Here is a 25528-nt window from a genome sequence, read left to right as displayed (position 1 = left end):
ACTCAAAATACTTCATAGCCTAATAGAAAAACAGATCCGTACAAAAATATAGGCGATTGTAAGATGCAATATGCAGAAAGCAGTGTAATGGGATTTATATTGGCGGCCTCATGCTCACTGCTAACTTCACCCTACACAAAACTTTCTTTTTCCAGTGAGCTTCAATAATTTCAAAAGGAGACATCACACCACTCGCTGGAACTGCCCCCTTTTAAAGATAATTCCACCAAGGCAGCCCCTATGAGGGTTGGCATTAAAAATCATGTCTGATCTGGCAAGGTTTAGATAATAGGCCCCATAATTACATGCACTTGTTACAACAGGGCGTAGATGGTGCTTTCAGGGGGGATATTACCATCACCTACAAGAAGCCAATATTAGTTAGTGCACTAGGTTTATTAAATGATGCACATAGTACTCAGCTATGACTAGACTAAGAAGACACTGGGACCAGTTAAAGGGACTTTATTATTACAATGTCTTTTGGATTAACAAACCAGATAACCTTTTTGACAACAACTATGATTTAAACGTGGTTTTATGAGCCGAAAAATAATTGAAGATTTCATCATAATTTTTCCTGATCATGGAATTGGAACAGTAAGTTATAGAGCTATTACACTCAGCTCAGTCACGCTTGCATTTCCTGTGCTAGTTGCAGTTCATGCCATTCAAACACAATTATATTTGTATTATTTAGTTTTTATGTCGTAAGCTAATACTAGGTAATACCATTAATGTTTCTTACTGTGCTTGGGTAATCAAATATAGTATTGCAACAAGCACAATGATCATTTTCTGTGGTTATTGAATCTAACTGAATGAGTAGTATGCTATGTATTATAATTTGGAAACATAATTGAATATTGATCCCTCTAATACATACACCTCTAATGTAAGTAATTATGGCTTAATACATTTGTGCTTGTATTTGTACCTGATCCAGTTATTAGCTGTCAATAGTGTATACTGTTGCTATGGATATGCTATGGCATGTAGGTGATGTCATTTCCTGTAAATTAAAATAAGAAATTTGGAGCCACATATATTATTTGTGGTACAAGAGTTCAGGGATAAATAAATATATAGAGAAATATAGATTACAAATAATAATTATTATTTGTTTTTATTATTTTTAATTTTGCTTGTTGTTTGCTTTCTGGGGCCATTAAAGGGACATGAAACCCAGAATTTTGCTTTTATGATTCAGATAGAGAACACAATTTTAAACAACATGTACTTCTTATATCTAATTTGCTTCATTATTTAGGTATCCTTTGCTGAAGAAATAGCAATGCACATGGGTGAGTCAACTACACGAGGCACCTATGCGCAGCCACCAATGAGCAGCTACTGCGCTTATTTAGATATGCTATTCAACAAAGGATATCAAGAGAATGAAGCAAATTAGACAGTAGAACATTGTTTAAAATTGCATGCTCTTTCTAAATCATGAAATACATTTTTTTTGTGTTTCATGTCCCTTTAACATGTTCGCTATGTGGACCATTACAAGTTATCTTTATGTTCTATAATATTTTGCAAACGTGTGAAACTGAGGTCTCAATGACCAGGCACTGCTTAGCATTTATGGCTCTACATTTCTAAAAATGAGATATCTGATGTTGTGGTGGTGGTGGCGTAAAATGTTTGTGTGATTACAGATTCTGGATTAGGGAAGCTGTTTTCTGAAGCCTGTCACTGATAACGTTCTGAATGTCTCAGGAATGGTCACTTACTCTGTCCACAGCTCATCTGGAACATAGCAAAACATCAAACGTCGTACATGGTATGGCAGCCAGCACACCACAAATGCAATAACAACCACCCCTGGAAAAAAAGAAAACACAATGAGAGAAGAAAAAGGGAAAAAGGAAATACAAAGCAAAAACAAAGAAGCTATTTTTAAAGTGCACTGTAGGTTTTGCGGTAGGACTGCCAAAACTACAGTGCACTTTAAAAATAGCTTCTTACCTAAAGTGCCGCCATCATCAGAGGCCACCCACAGGATTTCTTTGCTTTAAAATACTACACTTTTTAATTAATGTTATGTTTGTTAATAAAAAAAAAATATACAAGCTATTATTAAAGGACAATTAAATACAGCAGAATTGAATATTTGACAAAAACACAATAATAAGACAATGCAATAGCACTTAAAGTGACAGTCAAGTCCCAAAAAAACTTTCAAGATTCAAATAGGGCATGTAATTTTAAACAACTTTCCAATTTACTTTTATCACCAATTTTGCTTTGTTCTCTTGGTATTCTTAGTTGAAAGCTAAACCTAGGAGGTTCATAGGTTTATTTCTTAGACCTTGAAGGCCACCTCTAATCTGAAAGCATTTTGACAGTTTTTCACCACTAGAGGGCATTAGTTCATGTGTTTCACATAGATAACAATTAGCTCACGCACGTGAATTTACCGAGGAGTGTGCACTGATTGGCTAAAATGCAAGTCTGTGAAATGAACTGAAATAAGGAGACAGTCTGCAGAGGCTTAGATACAAGGTAATTACAGAGGTAAAACGTGTATTACCTCTGGGGAATGGGTAATAAAGGGATTATCTATCTTTTTAAACAACAAAAATGCTGGTGTTGACTGTCCCTTTAATTTGAATTTGAAATGAGCAGTAATATATTTTCTGGCAAGCTTCAAAGTTAATTTAATTTTACCTCCCCTGTATCATATGACAACCTTCAGCCAATCACAAAATGCATATATGTATATACTGCGTGCATATTTTGATAATGGAAGTATATTGAAAAATTGTTTAAAATGCTCTATCTGAATCAAACTTTAATTTTGACTTTATTGGCAATTTGAAGGAATAGTCTAGTCAAACTTAAATTTTCATGATTTAGATAGAGCATCAATTTTGAGCAACTTTCTAATTTACTCCTATTATCATTTTTTCTTTGTTCTCTTGGTATCTTTATTTGAAAAATCAAAAATGTAAGCATAAGAACCAGTCCATTTTTGGTTCATCACATGGGTAGCACTTTCTGATTGGTGTCTAAATGTAGCCACCAATCGGCAAGCGCTACCCAGGTGCTGAACCAAAAAATGGGCCGGCCCCAGCAGTCAAGTCCTACAAAAAAAAGTGTGGGATCTCACCAACATTTCCACCCCCCTCACAATTAATATTGTTTTGCACACACACTTACATACACACATATACTGTATTTATATGTATATAATCTATACACTTTGGTAAATTAAAGAAAATTAAAACCAATGAAGGGTTGAATGGTTGCCTTTGGGCCTGAGACTCCTCCTTTGTCACAGAGTGTCATCAGCTTAAGGTTAAATGGTCCTATTTCTGATGAGGGGAGCTAAATAAACCCAGAGCAAGCCACACAAAAATGTAAGCACCATGTGTTCCACACAGTGTGGGGTGATCACACAACGGGACCGCTAAAATTGCATTTAGTAGCAAAATGTTACTGCCCATTAATAGAGGATCTCACTATCCTTCTAACCAGACTGTGCTCCAGCTCCTCCCATCAGCAGAAGCAGCGTTTACTGAAGTATTTCTGTTCTCTTTCCAGGGGGAACTTTGTTCCACGTTCAAAAATAGTGCAGGAACCCAGTTCCCATGCGTTCACGCTGGACTTGACCCCTGGCTGGCCCTAAGCTTACATTCAAATAAAGATACCAAGTGAACAAAGACAAATTGATAAAAGGAATACATTAGAAAGTTGCTTAAAATTGCATGCTCTATCTGAATCATGAAAGTTTAATTTTGACTAGACTATTCCTTTCAAATCAATAGACTAGTTCTTGTAGTTGCTACTATTAATAGTGTCTGTTTTTATGATCATATCACAACCAGTAGCAGCTGGCCAGCTATCATAAAAATGATATGAAATGGCTCCAGTGTTGTGAAACTTCCCCAATAGTATAATTTGCTTTCTATTAAAGATTTTAGAACATATTATCTTAATAGAAATAACAATAGTAATAATATTTAATGCCTGTCACCATTATGTGATACTGGTCCCAATGCACATCCAAACTGTAAACCATAGTTAAATAAAGTTCAAATGTTGGGAGCTTTATAAACGTAACAAATAAAGAAGGGACACGAATGTAGAATAGGACTGCAATTGTTTTGCATGTGTTGCCAGCCCTCAACTCTCCAAAAGCTAAAATAACAATAATAACAAATAAATAAATGAAAACAAAAACTCAGTCCAAGTTAATTTAATCAGAACCCAAAATACAAGAAACAGTGACCACAAATATTTGGGAGTGCAAAAAGTTGTCCATTTTTATTTTTATTTAAGAGGATATTAAATTCACTGCTTATACCAACAATTAAGCATTGTGCTGCAAAAAGAGGGCTAGATTACAAGTGGCGCACTAACTGTTTTGCACGAGTGATATCGGCTTTTTGCACTTGTCGGAAATAGTGCACAAATTACAAGTTGAAAGTAAACGTGATCACGATCTTGCAATCGCATGTTATGTTCATCAAGTTTGTGCCTGAACCCTAGCGTAAAGGGTAGTGTGTCAAAGCAAACTTGCACTAAACACACCATAAATACATTTAAAAATACAGTTACACTCATATAAACCCTAAATGATAAAAAGTATTCACATAAATATAAAAAAGTTATAAGGGTTAAAAGGTATGATATATGAAGGTGTTTGACTGCAAAGGGCTATAATGTATATATACATAAAAATACATGTCTAAAAATGTGTTTGCATGTATATATATATATACTGTATATATATATGTACAGTATATATATATATATATTTACATATGAATATATGTGTGTACATATGTATTTATGGCCTAGATTTGGAGTTCGGCGGTAGCCGTCAAAACCAGCGTTAGAGGCTCCTAACGCTGGTTTTGGCCGCCCGCTGGTATTTGGAGTCAGTGATTAAAGGGTCTAACGCTCACTTTACAGCCGCGACTTTTCCATACCGCAGATCCCCCTACGCCATTTGTGTAGCCTATATTTTCAATGGGATCTTTCTAACGCTGGTATTTAGAGTCGTTTCTGAAGTGAGCGTTAGAGCTCTAACGACAAGATTCCAGCCGCCTGAAAATAGCAGGAGTTAAGAGCTTTCTGGCTAACGCCGGTTCATAAAGCTCTTAACTACTGTACCCAAAAGTACACTAACACCCATAAACTACCTATGTACCCCTAAACCGAGGTCCCCCCACACCGCCGCCACTCGATTAAAATCTTTAACCCCTAATCTGCCGACCGCCACCTACGTTATATTTATGTACCCCTAATCTGCTGCCCCTAACCCCGCCGACCCCTGTATTACATTTATTAAACCCTAACTTGCCCCCCACAACGTCGCCGCCAGCTACTTAAAATAATTAACCCCTAATCTTCCGACCGCAAATCGCCGCCACCTACGTTATCCCTATGTACCCCTAATCTGCTGCCCCTAACATCGCCGACCCCTATATTATATTTATTAACCCCTAATCTGCCCCCCTCAACGTCGCCGACACCTGCCTACACTTATTAACCCCTAATCTGCCGAGCGGACCTGAGCGCTACTATAATAAATGTATTAACCCCTAATCCGCCTCACTAACCCTATCATAAATAGTATTAACCCCTAATCTGCCCTCCCTAACAACGCCGACACCTAACTTCAATTATTAACCCCTAATCTGCCGACCGGAGCTCACCGCTATTCTAATAAATGTATTAACCCCTAAAGCTAAGTCTAACCCTAACACTAACACCCCCCTAAGTTAAATATAATTTTTATCTAACGAAATAAATTAACTCTTATTAAATAACTTATTCCTATTTAAAGCTAAATACTTACCTGTAAAATAAATCCTAATATAGCTACAATATAAATTATAATTACATTGTAGCTATTTTAGGATTAATATTTATTTTACAGGTAACTTTGTATTTATTTTAACCAGGTACAATAGCTATTAAATAGTTAAGAACTATTTAATAGTTACCTAGTTAAAATAATAACAAATTTACCTGTAAAATAAATCCTAACCTAAGTTATAATTAAACCTAACACTACCCTATCAATAAAATAATTAAATAAACTACCTACAATTACCTACAATTAACCTAACACTACACTATCAATAAATTAATTAAACACAATTCCTACAAATAAATACAATTAAATAAACTAGCTAAAGTACAAAAAATAAAAAAGAACTAAGTTACAGAAAATAAAAAAATATTTACAAACATAAGAAAAATATTACAACAATTTTAAACTAATTACACCTACTCTAAGCCCCCTAATAAAATAACAAAGCCCCCCAAAATAAAAAATTCCCTACCCTATTCTAAATTAAAAAAGTTACAAGCTCTTTTACCTTACCAGCCCTGAACAGGGCCCTTTGCGGGGCATGCCCCAAGAATTTCAGCTCTTTTGCCTGTAAAAAAAAACATACAATACCCCCCCCCCAACATTACAACCCACCACCCACATACCCCTAATCTAACCCAAACCCCCCTTAAATAAACCTAACACTAAGCCCCTGAAGATCTTCCTACCTTGTCTTCACCATCCAGGTATCACCGATCCGTCCTGGCTCCAAGATCTTCATCCAACCCAAGCGGGGGTTGGCGATCCATAATCCGGTCCAGAAGAGGCTCCAAAGTCTTCCTCCTATCCGGCAAGAAGAGGACATCCGGACCGGCAAACATCTTCTCCAAGCGGCATCTTCGATCTTCTTCCATCCGGAGCGAAGCGGCAGGATCCTGAAGACATCCAGCGCGGAACATCCATCCGGACCGACGACTGAACGACGAATGACTGTTCCTTTAAGGGACGTCATCCAAGATGGCGTCCCTCGAATTCCGATTGGCTGATAGGATTCTATCAGCCAATCGGAATTAAGGTAGGAATTTTCTGATTGGCTGATGGAATCAGCCAATCAGAATCAAGTTCAATCCGATTGGCCGATCCAATCAGCCAATCAGATTGAGCTCGCATTCTATTGGCTGTTCCGATCAGCCAATAGAATGCGAGCTCAATCTGATTGGCTGATTGGATCGGCCAATCGGATTGAACTAGATTCTGATTGGCTGATTCCATCAGCCAATCAGAAAATTCCTACCTTAATTCCGATTGGCTGATAGAATCCTATCAGCCAATCGGAATTCGAGGGACGCCATCTTGGATGACGTCCCTTAAAGGAACAGTCATTCGTCGTTCAGTCGTCGGTCCGGATGGATGTTCCGCGCTGGATGTCTTCAGGATCCTGCCGCTTCGCTCCGGATGGAAGAAGATCGAAGATGCCGCTTGGAGAAGATGTTTGCCGGTCCGGATGTCCTCTTCTTGCCGGATAGGAGGAAGACTTTGGAGCCTCTTCTGGACCGGATTATGGATCGCCAACCCCCGCTTGGGTTGGATGAAGATCTTGGAGCCAGGACGGATCGGTGATACCTGGATGGTGAAGACAAGGTAGGAAGATCTTCAGGGGCTTAGTGTTAGGTTTATTTAAGGGGGGTTTGGGTTAGATTAGGGGTATGTGGGTGGTGGGTTGTAATGTTGGGGGGGGGGTATTGTATGTTTTTTTTTACAGGCAAAAGAGCTGAAATTCTTGGGGCATGCCCCGCAAAGGGCCCTGTTCAGGGCTGGTAAGGTAAAAGAGCTTGTAACTTTTTTAATTTAGAATAGGGTAGGGAATTTTTTATTTTGGGGGGCTTTGTTATTTTATTAGGGGGCTTAGAGTAGGTGTAATTAGTTTAAAATTGTTGTAATATTTTTCTTATGTTTGTAAATATTTTTTTATTTTCTGTAACTTAGTTCTTTTTTATTTTTTGTACTTTAGCTAGTTTATTTAATTGTATTTATTTGTAGGAATTGTGTTTAATTAATTTATTGATAGTGTAGTGTTAGGTTAATTGTAGGTAATTGTAGGTAGTTTATTTAATTATTTTATTGATAGGGTAGTGTTAGGTTTAATTATAACTTAGGTTAGGATTTATTTTACAGGTAAATTTGTTATTATTTTAACTAGGTAACTATTAAATAGTTCTTAACTATTTAATAGCTATTGTACCTGGTTAAAATAAATACAAAGTTACCTGTAAAATAAATATTAATCCTAAAATAGCTATAATATAATTATAATTTATATTGTAGCTATATTAGGATTTATTTTACAGGTAAGTATTTAGCTTTAAATAGAAATAAGTTATTTAATAAGAGTTAATTTATTTCGTTAGATAAATATTATATTTAACTTAGGGGGGTGTTAGTGTTAGGGTTAGACTTAGCTTTAGGGGTTAATCCATTTATTAGAATAGCGGTGAGCTCCGATCGGAAGATTAGGGGTTAATAATTGAAGTTAGGTGTCGGCGATGTTAGGGAGGGCAGATTAGGGGTTAATACTATTTATGATAGGGTTAGTGAGGCGGATTAGGGGTTAATAACTTTATTATAGTAGCGCTCAGGTCCGCTCGGCAGATTAGGGGTTAATAAGTGTAGGCAGGTGTCGGCGACGTTGTGGGGGCAGGTTAGGGGTTAATAAATATAATATAGGGGTCGGCGGTGTTAGGGGTAGCAGATTAGGGGTACATAGGGATAACGTAGGTGGCGGCGGTTTACGGAGCGGCAGATTAGGGGTTTAAAAAAATATGCAGGGGTCAGCGATAGCGGGGGCGGCAGATTAGGGGTTAATAAGTGTAAGGCTAGGGGTGTTTAGACTCGGGGTACATGTTAGAGTGTTAGGTGCAGACGTAGGAAGTGTTTCCCCATAGGAAACAATGGGGCTGCGTTAGGAGCTGAACGCTGCTTTTTTGCAGGTGTTAGGTTTTTTTTCAGCTCAAACAGCCCCATTGTTTCCTATGGGGGAATCGTGCACGAGCACGTTTTTGAGGCCGGCCGCGTCCGTAAGCAACTCTGGTATCGAGAGTTGTATTTGCGGTAAAAATGCTCTACGCTCCTTTTTTGGAGCCTAACGCAGCATTTGTTTTAACTCTCGATACCAGAGTTAATTTTATGGTGCGGCCAGAAAAAAGCCCGCGGAGCGTTAACAGCCCTTTTACCGCCGAACTCCAAATCTAGGCCTATGTGTTTTACTGTATATTTACTGTACATATTTAACATTTTAATGTTCTTCACATAAATAAACATAGATTTTGATGGTATAAACTTATCTAGTTTGTAGGATAGCTTTATGATAAAGTCCCCCATATTCACCTAGATTACGAGTTTTGCGTTACGGCTTTTAACGCTGAAAAAATGGCAATTTCAGCGTAAAAGCAGTAACGCAGCTATTGCGAGTCATGTCGGTATTGCTATGCCGCAAGCATTTTAGCCTGTAACGCAATGTCCATTTTGCAATAAAAAAATGACTTTTTTGCATGGGATTTTCATAGCGCCGGTATTACAAGTTGCGTGGTGAGGCTAAAAAGCTTGCGTTACATCCTATACCGACACGATCCATACTGCCATCTGAAAGCCATAGTTATGAGTTTTGCGCCACAAAAATGTTTCACAAAACTCATAACTAAAATGTTACAAATTACACTAACACCCATAAACTACCTATTAACCCCTAAACTGCCACCCTCCTGCATAGCAAATACTATATTAAACTTATTAACCCCTAATCTGTCGCCCATCCACATTGCGACTATTAAATAAATGTATTAACCCCTAATCTGCCGCTCCCGACATCGCCAACACTAATAACAATTATTAACCCCTATTTCGCCGCTCCCCAACATCGCTGACACTAATAAAAATTATTAACCCCTATCCCGTCGCTCCCCGACATTGCCGACACTACAATAAAGCTATTAACCCCTATTCCGCCGCTCCCCAACATCGCAGACACTATAATTAAGTTATTAAACCCTAAACCTCCGGCCTCACACATCTCCACAACTAAATAAACCTATTAACCCCTAAACCTCCGGCCTCCCACATCTCTGCCACTAAATAAACCTATTAACCCGGCCCCCCACATAGCAAAACACTAAATTAAACTATTAACCCCTAAACCTAACACCCCCTAACTTTAAATTAAAATTACAATATAACTATATTTAAATAAATAAAAACTTACCTGTGAACATTAAACTATAAATTAACCTAACCTAAAATAAAAAGTACTACCAATTAAAAAATCTAAATTACAAATTAAAAAATCTCAATGAAGACTGGATGTCTGGACTTCAGCAACGGTCTGGGGTTAGTGTTAGGTATTTTTTTATTTTTTGGGGTGTGTTTTTTTCAGATTAGGGTTTGAGTTTTTGAAAAAGAGCTAAATGCCCTTATAAGGGCAATGAAAAATACAATGTAGGGAGGGGCAGATTAGGGGTTATATAGCGGTAATTGCCCAGTGCCTAAGCTGACGTCCATTAGTGATGTCAGCTTAGGCACTGGGCAATTACTGCTACCCTTGATATAATTCACGGTTAATGTTTAGGTTAAATGAGTAGCACACGGCCAGGTGATTATGTGCACTTATGATGTAATGTTTATGCTTGATTATATAATGTCAAGATATGGATCTTTAGAATGGATAGCGGTTGGTTGCTAGGCAACATACGACGCTTAAGGATGACGTATGCCATGCGCCAGTTAATGCCGTTTTCCACACAAGGTGATTAACGCTTATCACTTACACATGTATGGTGAGTAGGGTATTTAAGGAGGGGAATTTTGCATTTTGTTATTGTTGTATGAGTCTAAAGACAGGGGTGAAACCGAAAAACTTCATTCTATTGGATTAAAAGTAATTTGTCACTTCAAATCCGGTGAGTGCTTGCCTTTTTTGGAAGTCTATATATATATATATATATTTATTTATATTTTATATTTAATATTTAAATAATGCAATGTAAATGAGTAATTTTTAATGTGCGCTAACCCAACACTGCGTTAGACCTAAAGACCATACCCCGATGCATGTTACACATATTTTACATTCCTATATTCTTCACATAGATTTTGTTTTCATTTTTATTATTAAATATATATTTCTTTATATATCTGATAATGTTTATGTAAAATAGATATCCATAGCTATATACTGTATATATGAATAGATATACAGGTATAGGTATATATATATATATATATATATATATATATATATATATAATAAAAAATTAAAATTTTCTGTATGTGAAGAACATTGGAATGGGAAATATGAGTAACTCATTTGGGTTATTGCTCGAACTATAGTTTTTTTTCTTCTGAGCTCTCCATTGACTTCTATAAGGAGAAAACTTAAACGTGGTAGTCCTTTCGTTAGCGTGTGTCGGGTTTTGCTTGCTTGCAAACTTTTTACTTTCAACTTGTAATATACACGCAACCCGACGTGCGCAAAACATTTTCTTCTAGCAAAGTTTACCCTGAAATTTCACTATTTTGAAGGTTTTAGTCCCTGCTATCGCAGAGCACTTGCTGATACAACTGAGGTTGCATATATAACATTGCAACAAAACTAAGTAGCACAAGTGAAAGAGGTAAACTTGGCAGTGAGCCTGCCTCAGTATGGCCTCCTGGAAAGGGACCAAACATCAACCAAGGAGACTAAGAGAAAGAGGCAAATTTGTAAATTGGAAAGCTTTTTTTTTTTGTACAACCATGACAGTTTAATTTTGACTTCCATGTCCCTTTAATGGGACATAAAACCCAACATTTTTCTTTGATGATTCAGATATAGGGGCCTATTTATCATCAGCATACGCTGTCTGCATTTATTATTGCACAAACAGTTCTTGTGTACTGCTTGTGCAATGCCGCCCCGTGCAGATTCGCAGCCAATCGGCCACTATCAAAGGGTGTCAATCAGCCCGATCGTATAGGATCGAGTGGATTGAAGTCTGCATCCTCAGAGCAGGTGGACTAGTTATGAAGTAGCGGTCTTAAGACCGCTGCTTCATTAATGCTGTTTCCGGCAAGCCTGAAGGCTCTCATGGAAACAGGGGCATCAAGCTCCATTTGGAGCTTGATATTTCGGACCCATAGGATACAATTTTAACCCTTTGAGTACTAAGCACTTTCCCACCTGAGTGCTAAGATGGTTTTGAGGTTTTTTTTTTTTTAATTTTTTTTTTAGATCCCCAATACTTATATTGTCGGAAAGGTTAGGCGATTACCTTTCCAACGGTGAATCTTGGGGGTCTGTAGCTGCTTAGATGCCTGAAATACAGGCTTCTAAGCAGCCTGCCATATTTCCCTATACTGTCTATTGTACTTTTTAAATAAAGTTGCGCAGTGATTCATCACGTCATTGCGCGTGATGTCTCCACGCGAAACCTGAAGCCCCGGTGTTGCCTGTCACTATGCAGGCCAGATCACCGGGGTAGGAGCGGGTGGGAGCCCCCAGATCTACCTCAAGGTGGGAGAGTGCTAGTGACGGCTCTGAGCTGTCGTTAGCACATGATTGAGACAATTTGCAACGGCTCAGAGTCATTGTTAGCACTCAAGGGGTTAAACAACTTTCCAATTTACTTCTATTTTCACATTGTCTTTGTTTTCTTGTTATCCTTTTTCAAAAAGCAGGAAGGTAAGCTCAGGAGCGCACACGTGTCTGCAGCACTAAATATCAGCAGTTATACATTAGCAAGAGCACTAGATGGCAGCACTATCCCTTGCCAATGCTGCAATCCAGACATGTGCATGCTACGTATTTAGATATCTCTTCAACAAAGAATAACAAGAGAACATAGAAAATGTGACAATGGAAGTAAATTGGAAACTTTTTTTAAATTGTATGCTCTGTCTGAATCATGAAAGAAACATTTTGAGTTTTGGTGTCCCTTTAAATAATTCAAAATTGATTTAAAAAAATAAATAAATAAACACCTAAGTTGAATACAATTTTATTTTTCACAGCAACATTAGATACATTTGAATATTACATACAATTCTGAAAAATAATTACATTGGGTTTTCATGGCCCTTTGAATAATTATAATTATAATGAGGCAAAGAATCAAACAAAAAAAAAAAAACAACCAACACCCAAGCTAAATAAAAAAACATTTTGCACAGCAAATTTGAATAGATTGTGTTGGAAGCAATATTAGTATTATTTAAAAACTACATACAATTCTGATTTCCAGACAGAGGTAACAAATCATTTTGTGAATCTGATCATGCTCTTCCCTAAAAAGATTCATTGGGGTAGATTTATCAAATGTCGGGGGGACATGATCCATAAGCTGTCGGCATTTATCATTGCACAAGCATTTCTGGTAAAATGCTTGTGCAATGCCGCCCCCTGCACATTCGCAGCCAATCAGCCACTAGCAGGGGGTGTCAATCATTCCGATCGTATCTGATCGGGATGATTGCTGTCAGCCACCTCAGAGATGGCGGATGAGTTAAGGAGCAGCGGTCTTACGGCCGCTGCTTCTTAACTTAGGTTTCAGGCGGACCTGAAACTTCGGGGTAGATTGCAGCATTTGCTGCTTGATAAATCTACCCCATTGTCTCTGGCATTGGATCTCTTGAACAAAGACTAGGAAATGGCTAGTTGGCAAATTAAAACTGGTAGAATGTCCTGGTCATGTTAGGGATCATAAGCACCACATATATACCAAGATTACAAGTTTTGCGCCATACAGAGTGCGTAAATAACGCAAAAAAATAGCGTTATCGCACTTTCCATAGCGCTGCCATTACAAGTTACTGAAAAACCTTCTCTTGTTGTGTGGTAAGGTGCGATAAGCTCCATACCACACAAAACCCAAGGCCTGACCTTACGTGCTCATGCACGCTTTCCCCCATAGACATCAATGGAGAGAAAGTGTTAGAAAAAAACTAGCACCTGCGATTGCGGAATGGCGATCACTGTAAAGCAACCCCATTGATGTCTATGGGGAAAAGAAAGTTATGTTAAAACCTAACACCCTAACATAAACCCCTAGTCTAAATACCCCTAATCCGCCGCTCCCTGACATCACCAACACTAATAAAAAGTTATTAACTGCTAAACCGCTGACCCCGACATCGCTGACACTAAATAAACCTATTAAACCCTAAACTGCCATCCCCCCCACATCGCTACTACTATAATAAACCTATTAACCCCTAAATCGCTGGCCCCCACATTGCAACTACTAAACTTATTAACCCCTAAATCACCGGTCCCCCACATCACAACACACTAAATTAAACTATTAACCCCTAAAACCAAAATACCCCCAATTTTAAATTAAATTTACATTACAACTATCTTTAAATAAATAAAAACTAAAAGTAACCTAACATTATTATTTTAAAACAATAAAATTAACAAAAAATAAAAAAACTAAATTACAAATTAAAATAAATCCTAACACTATGAAAAAAAAATTACAGTACAAAAAATAAAAAAACTCTAAGATTACAAAAAATAATAAACAAAATTATCCAAAATAATAAAAATTACACCTAATCTAATACCCCTATAAAAACGAAAAAGCCCCACCAAAATAAAAACACCCCTTAACCTAACAATAAACTACCAATAGCTCTTAAAAGGGCCTTTTGTAGGGCATTGCCCTGAAGCAATCAGCTCTTTTACCTCAAAAAATTACAAAGTCGCCCTAACAGTAACCCCCCCCACCCAACCAACCAACCAACCAAAATATAAAAACCTAAGTCTAAAAAAACCTAAGCTACCCATTGCCCCTAAAGGGGCATTTGTATGTGCATTTCCCTTAAAAGGGCATTCAGCTCTTTTACTGCCAATCCCTAATCTAAAAAAAAAAAAACAACCCAAAAATACAAAAACAAAAAACTAACACTAACCCCAGAAAATCTACTTACAGTTCCTGAAGTCCGGACATCCATCTTCATCCAGGCTGTGAAAAGTTTTCATCCAGACGCCGACATCTTCATCCATCGCGGGGGCATCTCCTATCTTCATCCCGGTGGTGCGAAGCTGTGTAGACACGAAGCATCGTCGCCGGCGGTGCAGACATCCATCGTTGAGGATCCTCTTCATACGATCACCGCCATACACTGAAGCTTGAATGCAAGGTACACACGTTTAAAAATGGGGTACCTTGCATTCCTATTGGCTGATATTTTCAAATCAGCCAATAGGATGAGAGCTACTGAAATCCTATTGGCTGATTTCCAATAGGATTTCAGTAGCTCTCATCCTATTGGCTGATTTGAAAACACAAAGAACACATATTACAATGGTTAGAAAGTACCTACTAAACTGCTTCATCCACAAATTTCAAACTTATGAATGATTCAACTATTAAACAATTATATCTCTTAATTTATTATAGAATATCCAAAATAAACTACTTGGGTATTTCCAATATTTAACAGTGGTGGTCAAAACTGTGTACATACATAGGACTAAAAGCTGCAAAAATAAACTACATTTGTGTAAATATACAACCAACCTGGATATTGAAGATTGACATTGGGAGGCCATCCTACAGAACTTCACAATAAAAATAGTTTCTCAAACAGAAGTCTCATGGTTGTACTATAGTGCAATCAGGTGTTATAGAGATGAGAGCAAATACATTTGAATCTGAGTAAACCAACAGAGATCTCATTCAATAAATACAATGCTCATGTTTAACAATAAGGTTGATATAATTTTAGTTAAATAATTATCCCTTATATACCTTAAACTATATACCTCAAACTACAGGTTGTAATTTCTATGGGCAAATCATATATGAAAAGATCTCAAAATGAAACCATTACTATCAGTTCTAATTACAGAGTAATACATTTGTTTTATTGTAGTCAAGCCAAGCTAATGGCACTGCAAATAAACATGACTTATCTTGGTATCGATTTCTGAATGAATTTCAAGAGGGGCAGTATGGTCTCTCCATGTTTCTTGTCAGAGAGAGATTTGTACAGTTTCTATAGCTTCTCCACAGTTTCATGTCAACTATTAGAAAATACAGAGAACTAGGACACCGAAAAATAGTAAAGTAACTCACTGTCAACGTAGAGAACCATGAGAAAAATAAATGTGTCAACAATCTTCCTTTATACCCTCCCAGTCTTCTCTCAAACAGAAATACAGCAGATTTATTTAAGTTTCCATGTGCCACAAACCATTCTACATTATATCTGATAGGCAAATTAATAGAATGATAGCGGCAAATTAATAGAATGATAGGGACAAATGAATAGAATGACAGGGTGCCTCAGTAGAAACTCCCACAAGGGAAAATCAACCATATCACCATAAAGTTCTTATGGTACAAGAGCTTCTCAGCCACTGTAACACATTGAGGCCTCCCTTTGGAGGACTTCTCACCTAAACATGCAGCTACGTGTGTACTACTATACTGAGCAATTGTTTTTTAGCTTGATATGCCGTTGCCTCCACTATTGAAGAACACTGATATTTTACACCACATGTATCCTCCTCTAAAGTGGTTGTTAGAGAAACAATCTGGTTGTTAGAGATTTGTGTAAACAAATCATAGCTGCTGTCTGGATGTTCCCCCAAACTTATATATTTAAAAGGTACCTATATATATGAATATAAACTATATAAAATAGTATATATAAAAGGTATAAAAAATAAGATATTGATTAAAGCCATAAAGAAAATATGTTAATTAAACACAGAAGTTTGACATAGATGTAAATTTTATTACATATTTTTAAATTTATTTCAGTGTCTATTGCAACTTAGTAGATCGCAGGTAAAGTTGGCATGTGCAAGCAAGTTATTATACCATTGGGATATAGTTGCTAAGCAACAAACTTTGAGAAGTTTATTTTGTTCTAGTTGCTGAATGATAAATGTAAATGGGGGTAGGGTCATTCTTTATACCCATCAACATTTTGTGCACTAAATGAAGAACAAAATTAATGAAGAAGTAAAAATTGAAGCTGATAACACTTTACACCAGGCACAAAAACGCTTTGCTACCTGGTTCTACACAAGCAGTATAAAATATGCCTAAGGTTTAATCCTTATAAAGTTGTTAAATACATAGGGGCAGAATTATCAAGCTCCGAATGGAGCTAAATGCCCTTGTTTTCGCGCAAGCCTTCAGGCTCGCCAGAAACAGTAGTTATGAAGCAGCATTCTAAAGACCGCTGCTCCATAACTTGTCCTCTGCCTCTGAAGCGGCGGTCTTCAGTCCGCCCGATCCTATACGATAGGGCTGATTGACACCCCCTGCTAGCGGACGATTGGCCGTGAATCTGCAGGGGGCTACATTGCACAAGCAATTCACTAGAACTGCTTGTACAATGACAAATGCCAACAGCGTATGCTGTCTGCATTTATCGATGTGCGGTAGACATGATACGCTACATCGTATCATGCCCGTCCGCACTTTAGTAAATCGGCCCCATAGTTTAAGACAGCTCTAGGTCAGCGGTGCCATACCTCACCAGAACTGAACATGAGTGATGATTAACGGTTATGCAGATATGCTTTTCCTGATTAGCTTACCAGCTTGTGTTCAGCTTAGAAGGACTCTGTAGCTTACTTGGAGGGTGTTAAAATATTTGCGCATGCACACACATAGTTAAACACATACACACGTGCCCCCCACACACAAAGACACATGCACACACAGAGTTATACACATACACACGTGCCCCCCCACGCACAGACAAACACACACATCTATTTATTGCATCAATATACATAAACCCCCAAACACAGATTTCTTTAAAAAATACTTCCCCAAACACAATACTAAGTGCTGAAAGCCAACAGAACTAAAGGCAATAGCTAGCTGAATAAAAGAAAGGTTCAGAGCTTCCTATAAACTGTAAGCTCCATGGGCAGTCTTTAATTATGACCTCCTTTAATGTAAGTTATTTGGGCAAAATCTCCCTTTATATACCTTATAATACTGCTAAAATAACTGTAAGCTTCTTACAAATATAGACACGAACAAAGTGCTTCCCCTCCCAATCTTCTGCCCTAGGCAAGTGCTTTGTTTGCCTAGGCCAAAAATACACCCTGCTACACATGCTTTGGTGCACGTTTATATAGCTAGCTGTCTTCCTTCTTCAGCCGGTGTTTATTTCTTTTCAGACAAAATGTGTGGTATAGACAATTAGATTGTATACCATCTGCTCCACAGACTCTATCTAGAGTGTGCTTCCGCTACTCTGAATAAGATAGGACAATACGGGGGCGTGTCCAGACAGCGGCCATCATCAGACGCAAAGTTAAAAGCTCCAGATACTCAAAAAAATATTTAGCTGATTATCTAAATAACTTCAAAAAATTCAGAACTCTAACAAACAAAAAATACAGCGTGAAATATTACTGCATAAATGGACAACACTTTTATAAAGATTGTGTCTGTAGAACCTCTAATCAGGACAGTTTGCTAGGTAGGGTGGTGGCCCTATACCATCTTCCTTAGCCTGAGAAGAAGGAAGAACCAATACTCTGATGCAGTCCTGACCAGAAGGTTGGAGCGCTATTTCGTGCACTTAGAAGTTTTGTTGGGGGTAATCTTGAGCTCTCACAACCACCACTGTTCTCAAGTACTAACAAGCTTGATGGGACTAAAACTTTTTCCTCAATGGCACGCTCCTCCACATTACTTAGTGCTCATGGCCATTCGATTGGGGATAGGATGATACTACAGTCGTCACTTTACAGGATCCTATGAGAAGGGACCATACATATATAACATGCTCGCTGTGCAGGTATCAATGAAGACCTCTGAGTCTGATCTTCATATGCAGCCCTGAATAGACATATATAGCTTACTGTAAACAAAGCCATGCCTATAGCATGCTACATGGTCAGCAACTTTAACGTCATGTAGCCATTTACACACACCATACTCATAAGAAGTTTCTGATCAATGGATCGCCCATTTTTATCCATCTATTATTTAGCCCATATTGCATGTGCATACTATTAGACTCTCCTAGTATCTATCCACAAATTGGATACATATACTAGGTACCATCCTTGGACTAACCTCCCTAAAAGTCATAAAACCTCCTTACGGCTCACTTATTTGATCATAGAAATATTCATCCTTATTATGTGCCCTACTCAAGCTTACACCTAGAGACAGTTTTATATTGTTCCTCCAGAGTACTTCGATAGGTTTCCACTAATGAGAGCCAGCAACAGCTTAGCTGAACATACTTTAATAAGATAAGGGGATTGATGTGTTAAAAGTGCATCTCTAACAGAAGGGTATTTCTAGACTAACAGCTGACCAAACCCTTTCTAGGGGATCCCTGTGTTTTCCTCCCACACAAACTGCTGGGGTTACACCCTAATTTAATTTAATGTGTTATTTTAATTAAACATTGAGTGAAGTGTGATTGATATTTGTTTAGTGTCCATTTATGTCATTTGATATTGCATTTAAATATAGACACAAACATACAGTACCTTTTAAACATTTGGCATTGTATGGCATTGTAAAGGCTGAAACATGTACACTAATAAAGTTATGTTTTAAAAGGATTATTCCCCTGGGTATATGTAATTATTTATCAAGGATAAGGTGCATTTCCCCAAATGTAAATTTTATTTTATCTACATTTGTCACAAATCAATATGGATAAGCAATATATACTGTAGCTGGTAATATCGTTTTGATACTGGACTCACTAATGAGGACCTAACTCTCTATTTGGAGTAATTTAATTTACTTGATTATTTTATTCCAGCGTGGATTTATGATTTGATTAAAATCTTTGATTTAGGTTATTATATTTTAGCATACGCTGTCTTTGCTTTGATTTTACTGTTGCTATGTACTTATTTGTTTAGCAGATTATTACAAATAGTTAACAATGTTATTATATTTTGTTTTGCTCAGAAAATAACTTAGTTTATGAGTCATATGATAAGAAATACATTACACTCTATAAAGTAATAATTTTACTGCATATTGTCTTTCGTGATTTTAATATCTTTTATTTAATTTAGCGTTGTGTCAGTGTTGGGCTATTTTGTGAACATAAAAAAAGGGTTTAAAGATTAAAGGAGTGGAATGCCATTTAAAGGGACATGGAACCCAAACATTTAAACTATCATGATTCAGATAGAGTTCACAATGAAACCCCTGCCCCCCCCCCCAAAAAAAAACCTTTTCACCATTATTTAATGAACCTCTTTCTCACATTCTATATTGGCGCTCACTCCTTTCCGATATTGTGCACTTGTCCTGAGAGCTATCTACAGTGGGGCAAAAAAAGTATTTAGTCAGCCACCAATTGTGCAAGTTCTCCCACTTAAGAATATGAGAGAGGCCTGTAATTTTCATCATAGGTATACCTCAACTATGAGAGACAAAATGTGGAAACAATTCCAGACAATCACATTGTCTGATTTGGAAAGAATTTATTTGCAAATTATGGTGGAAAAAAAGTATTTGGTCAATATCAAAAGTTCATCTCAATACTTTGTTATATATCCTTTGTTGGCAATGACAGAGGTCAAATGTTTTCTGTAAGTCTTCACAAGGTTGTCACACACTGTTGCTGGTATGTTGGCCCATTCCTGCATGCAGATCTCCTCTAGAGCAGTGATGTTTTGGGGCTGTTGCTGAGCAACACAGACTTTAATCTCCCTCCAAAGGTTTTCTATGGGGTTGAGATCTGGAGACTGACTAGGCCACTCCAGGACCTTGAAATGCTTTTTACGAAGCCACTCCTTCATTGCCCAGGCGGTGTGTTTGGGATCATTTGGGATCATTGTCATGCTGAAAGACCCAGCCACGTTTCATCTTCAATGCCCTTGCTGATGGAAGGAGGTTTGCACTCAAAATCTCACGATACATGGCCCCATTCATTCTTTCATGTACACGGTTCAGTCATCCAGAGAAACAGCCCCAAAGCATGATGTTGCCATCCCCATGCTTCACAGTAGGTATGGTGTTCTATGGTTGCAACTCAACATTCTCTCTCTTCCAAACACAACGAGTTATGTTTCTACCAAACAGTTCTACTTTGGTTTCATCTGAGTATATGACATTCTCCCAATCCACTTATGGATCATCCAAATGCTCTCTAGCATACTTCAGATGGGCCCGGACATGTACTGGCTTAAGCAGGGGGACACGTCTGGCACTGCAAGATCTAAGTCCCTGGCGGCATAGTGTGTTACTGATGGTAGCCTTTGTTACGTTGGTCCCAGCTCTCTGCAGGTCATTCACTAGGTCCCCCCGTGTGGATCTGGGATGTTTGCTCACTGTTCTTGTGATCATTTTGACCCCACGGGGTGAGATCTTGCATGGAGCCCCAGATCGAGGAAGATTATCAGTGGTCTTGTATGTCTTCCATTTTCTAATTATTGCTCCCACAGTTGATTTATTCACACCAAGCTGCTTGCCTATTGCAGATTCAGTCTTCCCAGCCTGGTGCAGGTCTACAATGTTGTTTCTGGTGTCCTTCAACAGCACTTTGGTCTTCACCATAGTGGAGTTTGGAGTGTGACTGTTTGAGGTTGTGGACAGGTGTCTTTTATACCGATAACAAGTTCAAACAGATGCCATTAATACAGGTAATGAGTGGAGGACAGAGGAGCCTCTTAAAGAAGAAGATACAGGTCTGTGAGAGTCAGAAATCTTGCTTGTTTGTAGGTGACCAAATACTTATTTTCCACCATAATATGCAAATAAATTTTTTCCAAATCAGACAATGTGATTGTCTGGATTTATTTCCACATTTTGTCTCTCATAGTTGAGGTATACCTATGATGAAAATTACAGGCCTCTCTCATCTTCTTAAGTTGGAGAACTTGCACAATTGGTGGCTGACTAAATACTTTTTTGCCCCACTGTATATAACATTGTTACAAAAATACGGGTTTATCACAAACGGGTTATTTTCGTAGATAAATCATTTTAATTGTTTTTTCTAAAGGATTATGATTGACCCTACAAATACTGCTGCCATATAGTGCGTAAAACATGCGATGCAACTGCCAAGAGAAACCATATTCCCAAAGACGAGAATACTGTACTTTACAATACTAAAACTGCAAGTATGAAATAAAAACAAAGATATTAAGGCCCCTATTTATCAAGGTCTGACAGACCTGATCCGACAGTGAGGATCAGGTCTGCCAGACCTCGCTGAATACGGCGAGCAATATGCTCGCCGTATTCAGCATTGCACCAGCAGCTCACAAGAGCTGCTGGTTCAACGCCGCCCTCTGCAGACTCGCGGCCAATCGGCCGCCAGCAGGGGGTGTCAATCAACCCGATCGTACTCGATCAGGTTGATTTCTGGCGATGTCTGTCCGCCTGCTTCATAACTACTGTTTCTGGCGAGCCTGCAGGCTCGCCAGAAACACGGGGCATCAAGCTCCATATGGAGCTTGATAAATATGCCCCTTTGTGTGTGATTGTTAAACGCCATTTCTTGATATCAAACATCCGTTCCCTGAATCTGGACCATATATTGATATAAACATCTGTGGTTGTTTCAGATTGTATTACATATGTACAAGATAATAGAATTATGCTAAATCATCTTGGAATAGTGTAAAAAAAAATCCAGTTTTGCAAATCAGCTTTATGTGTTGAATTCAATGGGGTATATTTATTATAGTGTGAGCGGACATTACATGATGTTCATGTCCTTTTTAAGAGTAGAGATTAATGAGCATGGTTGCCATATTAGTAACCACAACAGGTATATAACTGAGCCCAACGTCTGCAATAGCATTTCTGAAGAAGTGCTGTATCTACCAGTAAAATGTGTTAGATGCTGCAGCAAACTAACACATACTATGTTAAGCCTCATGTGCTCTTGGGGGCTGTGTTTATATTACTTGGAAACAAATAAAGGGTATATAAATATATTTAAGCATATTTTCTTCTTTAAGAATGCCAGCACTACATTCTATGTATGGTTAAGGTTTAGGGAAGCAACAAGTATAATAAAGGTTTGATCATGATCTTGTTGATATTTTTGGTAGATCATATATATATGCTTATATCTGTGTACATATGTATTTGTGTATTTATATGTGTATATATGTATTTACAGACATATATATACACATACATACAGACATATATACACACATAAACACATAAATACATATTTACACACATAAACCCATATATATATCCTATAATATAAAAGGTGAAGTGTGTTTGTCCGAAGCTGACATGCGCTGTAGAGACTGCATGAGGACAAACACACCTGGCCTTCAACAAACTAACCTGTCCGCCGTGAGAACTGTAGACATGATGGGGCGGGGCTGTCCAGGCATGACAGGGGTGGGGCCTGGTGTGACATGAGAGGGCCGGGCGGCATGGCGGGGCCAGGCGGGAGCAGCCATGGCCGTGAGAGACAGAGAGAGCAACAGAGAAGGGGGGGGGGGGAGAGAGAAAAAGAGGTGGGAGAGAGAGCAAAAGAGAAGGGAGAGAGAGCAAAAGAGAGGGGAAGGAGAGCAAAAGAGGGGGAGAGAGAGCAAAAGAGAAGGGAGAGAGAGCAAAAGAGAAGGGAGCGAGAGCAAAAGAGAATGGAGAGAGAACAAAAGAGAAGGGAGAGAGAACAAAGAGAAGCGAGAGAAAGCAAAAGAGGGGGGAGAGAGAACAAAAGAATGGGGAGAGAGAGCAAAAGAGAGGAGAGAGAGAGAGAGCAAAAGAGAGGAGACAGAGAGCAAAAGAGAGGGGAGAGAGAGCAAAAAAGAGGGGGGAGAGAGCAAAAGAGAGGGAAGATAGAGCAAAAGAGAGGGGAGTAAGAGCAAAAGAGAGGGGGAGAGAGCAAAAGAGAGGGGGAGAGAGCAAAAGAGGGAGGGGATTGAACAAAAGAGGGGGGAGAGAGAGCAAAAGAGAGGGGGGAGAGAGCAAAAGAGAGGGGGGGGGGGGACAGCAAAAGAGAGGGGGGAGAGAGAGCAAAACAGAGGGGGAGAAAGAGAGCAAAAGAGAGGAGGGAGAGAGAGAGCAAAAGAGAGGGGGGAAAGAGAGAGCGCAAAAGAGAGGGGAGAGAGAGCACAAAAGAGAGGGGGAGAGAGAGAGCACAAAAGAGAGGGGAGAGCGCAAAAGAGAGGAGAGAGAGAGTGCAAAAGAGAGGGGGAGAGAGAGAGCAAAAGAGAGGAGGAGAGAGAACAAGAGGTGGGAGAGCAAAAGAAATGGGGAGAGAGAGCAAAAGAGGGGGGAGAGAGCAAAAGAGAGGGGGGAGAAAGAGAGCAAAAGAAGGGGAGGGGAAAGAGAGCAAAAGAGATGGGGGAGAAAGAGAGAGCAAAAGAGGGGGGAGAGAGAGCAAAAGAGAGGGGGCAGAGAGAGCAAAAGAGAAGGGGAGAGAGAGAGAGCAAAAGAGAGGGGGGAGAGAGCGCAAAAGATAGGGGGGAGAGAGCGCGCAAAAGAGAGGGGGAGAGAGAGAGCAAATGAGAGGGGGAGAGAAAGCAAGAGAGCAAAAGAGGGGGGAGAGAGAGAGTGAAAGAGAGGGGGGAGAGAGAGAGCGGGCAAAAAAGAGGGGGTAGAGAGAGAAAGAACAAAAGAGAGGTAGAGAGAACGAGCAAAAGAGAGGAAGAGAGAGAGAGAGAGAGAGAGAGAGAGAGCAAGAAGTGGGACCGCTGTACTGCAAAAAATGGCCCGTATAAATGGGCTTTAGGACTAGTATATATATAAGTGCATTGGAGTCCTTTGCAGTCAAATAGATGAAAACATGTAAAATCATATTTATGCAATATTCATATTTAATTATTATTTAATTATGTCATACTGTATATTTACTGTAAATATTTCACATTCCAATGTTCTTCACATAGGGGAATATGTTCTAAGTATTTATAAATAGATATTCCTATATATATCTGTATATATCTATACCTATATCTAATCATCAATATATTTATATAAATATGTTACCAAAAAAAATCATATATATATATATATATTGAAATATGTATTTAAGAACATATTCTGCTATGTGAAGAACGTTGGATTGCGATTGGGTTTGTGTCTGAGCAAGGGTGTTAGGATTCCTCCATTTTCTATACTCTATTGAAGTCTATGGGGGAATTTCAGCTTTTTGCACACGTTGGGTTAGCGTGAACGAAAGTTTTTTACTTTCAACTTGTAATAAGCGTGCAACCCGATGCGCGCAAAAAAACGAAGTCTAGCGGGGTAAAGCTTACATTCTCACCTTACAGAAAGGGATTTTACAATACAGGACAATGGGATTATGAAAAAATTTAAATAGTGAGACCAGACTGCGTCTTTAAAAAACACATATTCTGAGTCTTGTTTTTGGAAAAAAAAAAAAAAGTATTATGGATTTAGAATGCCAGCAAACGACATGGAACAGAGATTAGAAGATCTCATTTGTGTCAATGGGATTGCAGAGACAAATCATGTCTTCAATAATGAAAGTACAATAATTTAGTATTACGAAAATGCAAATATTTAATTTATTAAATAAGGCATTTTAAGAAGGCATTTGCCAAACATGTTATGTAGATGTTGCAGCCATGATCTTTGTGGGAGATATCATGCATTTGACCAATTAACTCAATTATATATGTAAATTACAAGAATGCATAGGAAATAACTATTATAAAAAGATTAAGAGATGAATCTATACCACAGATAGTTTCATACTTTTATCCAACATGGCTTTAGCAATTTCCAGTATGTTTTGCCCATT

The 25528-nt window shown here is 38.3% G+C and overlaps 1 protein-coding gene across 1 annotated transcript in view; it reads right to left on the bottom strand.

Annotated features, from left to right (window-relative positions):
- NTSR1 (neurotensin receptor 1) overlaps positions 1-25528 on the bottom strand; it is a 466932-nt gene that overhangs the window by 22668 nt on the left and 418736 nt on the right. Inside the window, exon 3 of the mRNA XM_053716074.1 lies at positions 1740-1830. Coding sequence (XP_053572049.1) covers positions 1740-1830 — 91 coding nt within the window. The remainder of the gene's footprint in view (positions 1-1739; positions 1831-25528) is intronic.

This window comes from Bombina bombina, chromosome 1 (assembly GCF_027579735.1).
Source record: "Bombina bombina isolate aBomBom1 chromosome 1, aBomBom1.pri, whole genome shotgun sequence".
NCBI classification, from domain to species: Eukaryota; Metazoa; Chordata; class Amphibia; order Anura; family Bombinatoridae; genus Bombina; species Bombina bombina.
Note: the sequence above shows the minus strand (reverse complement) of the source record. Positions and strands in the feature narration are given on the sequence as shown.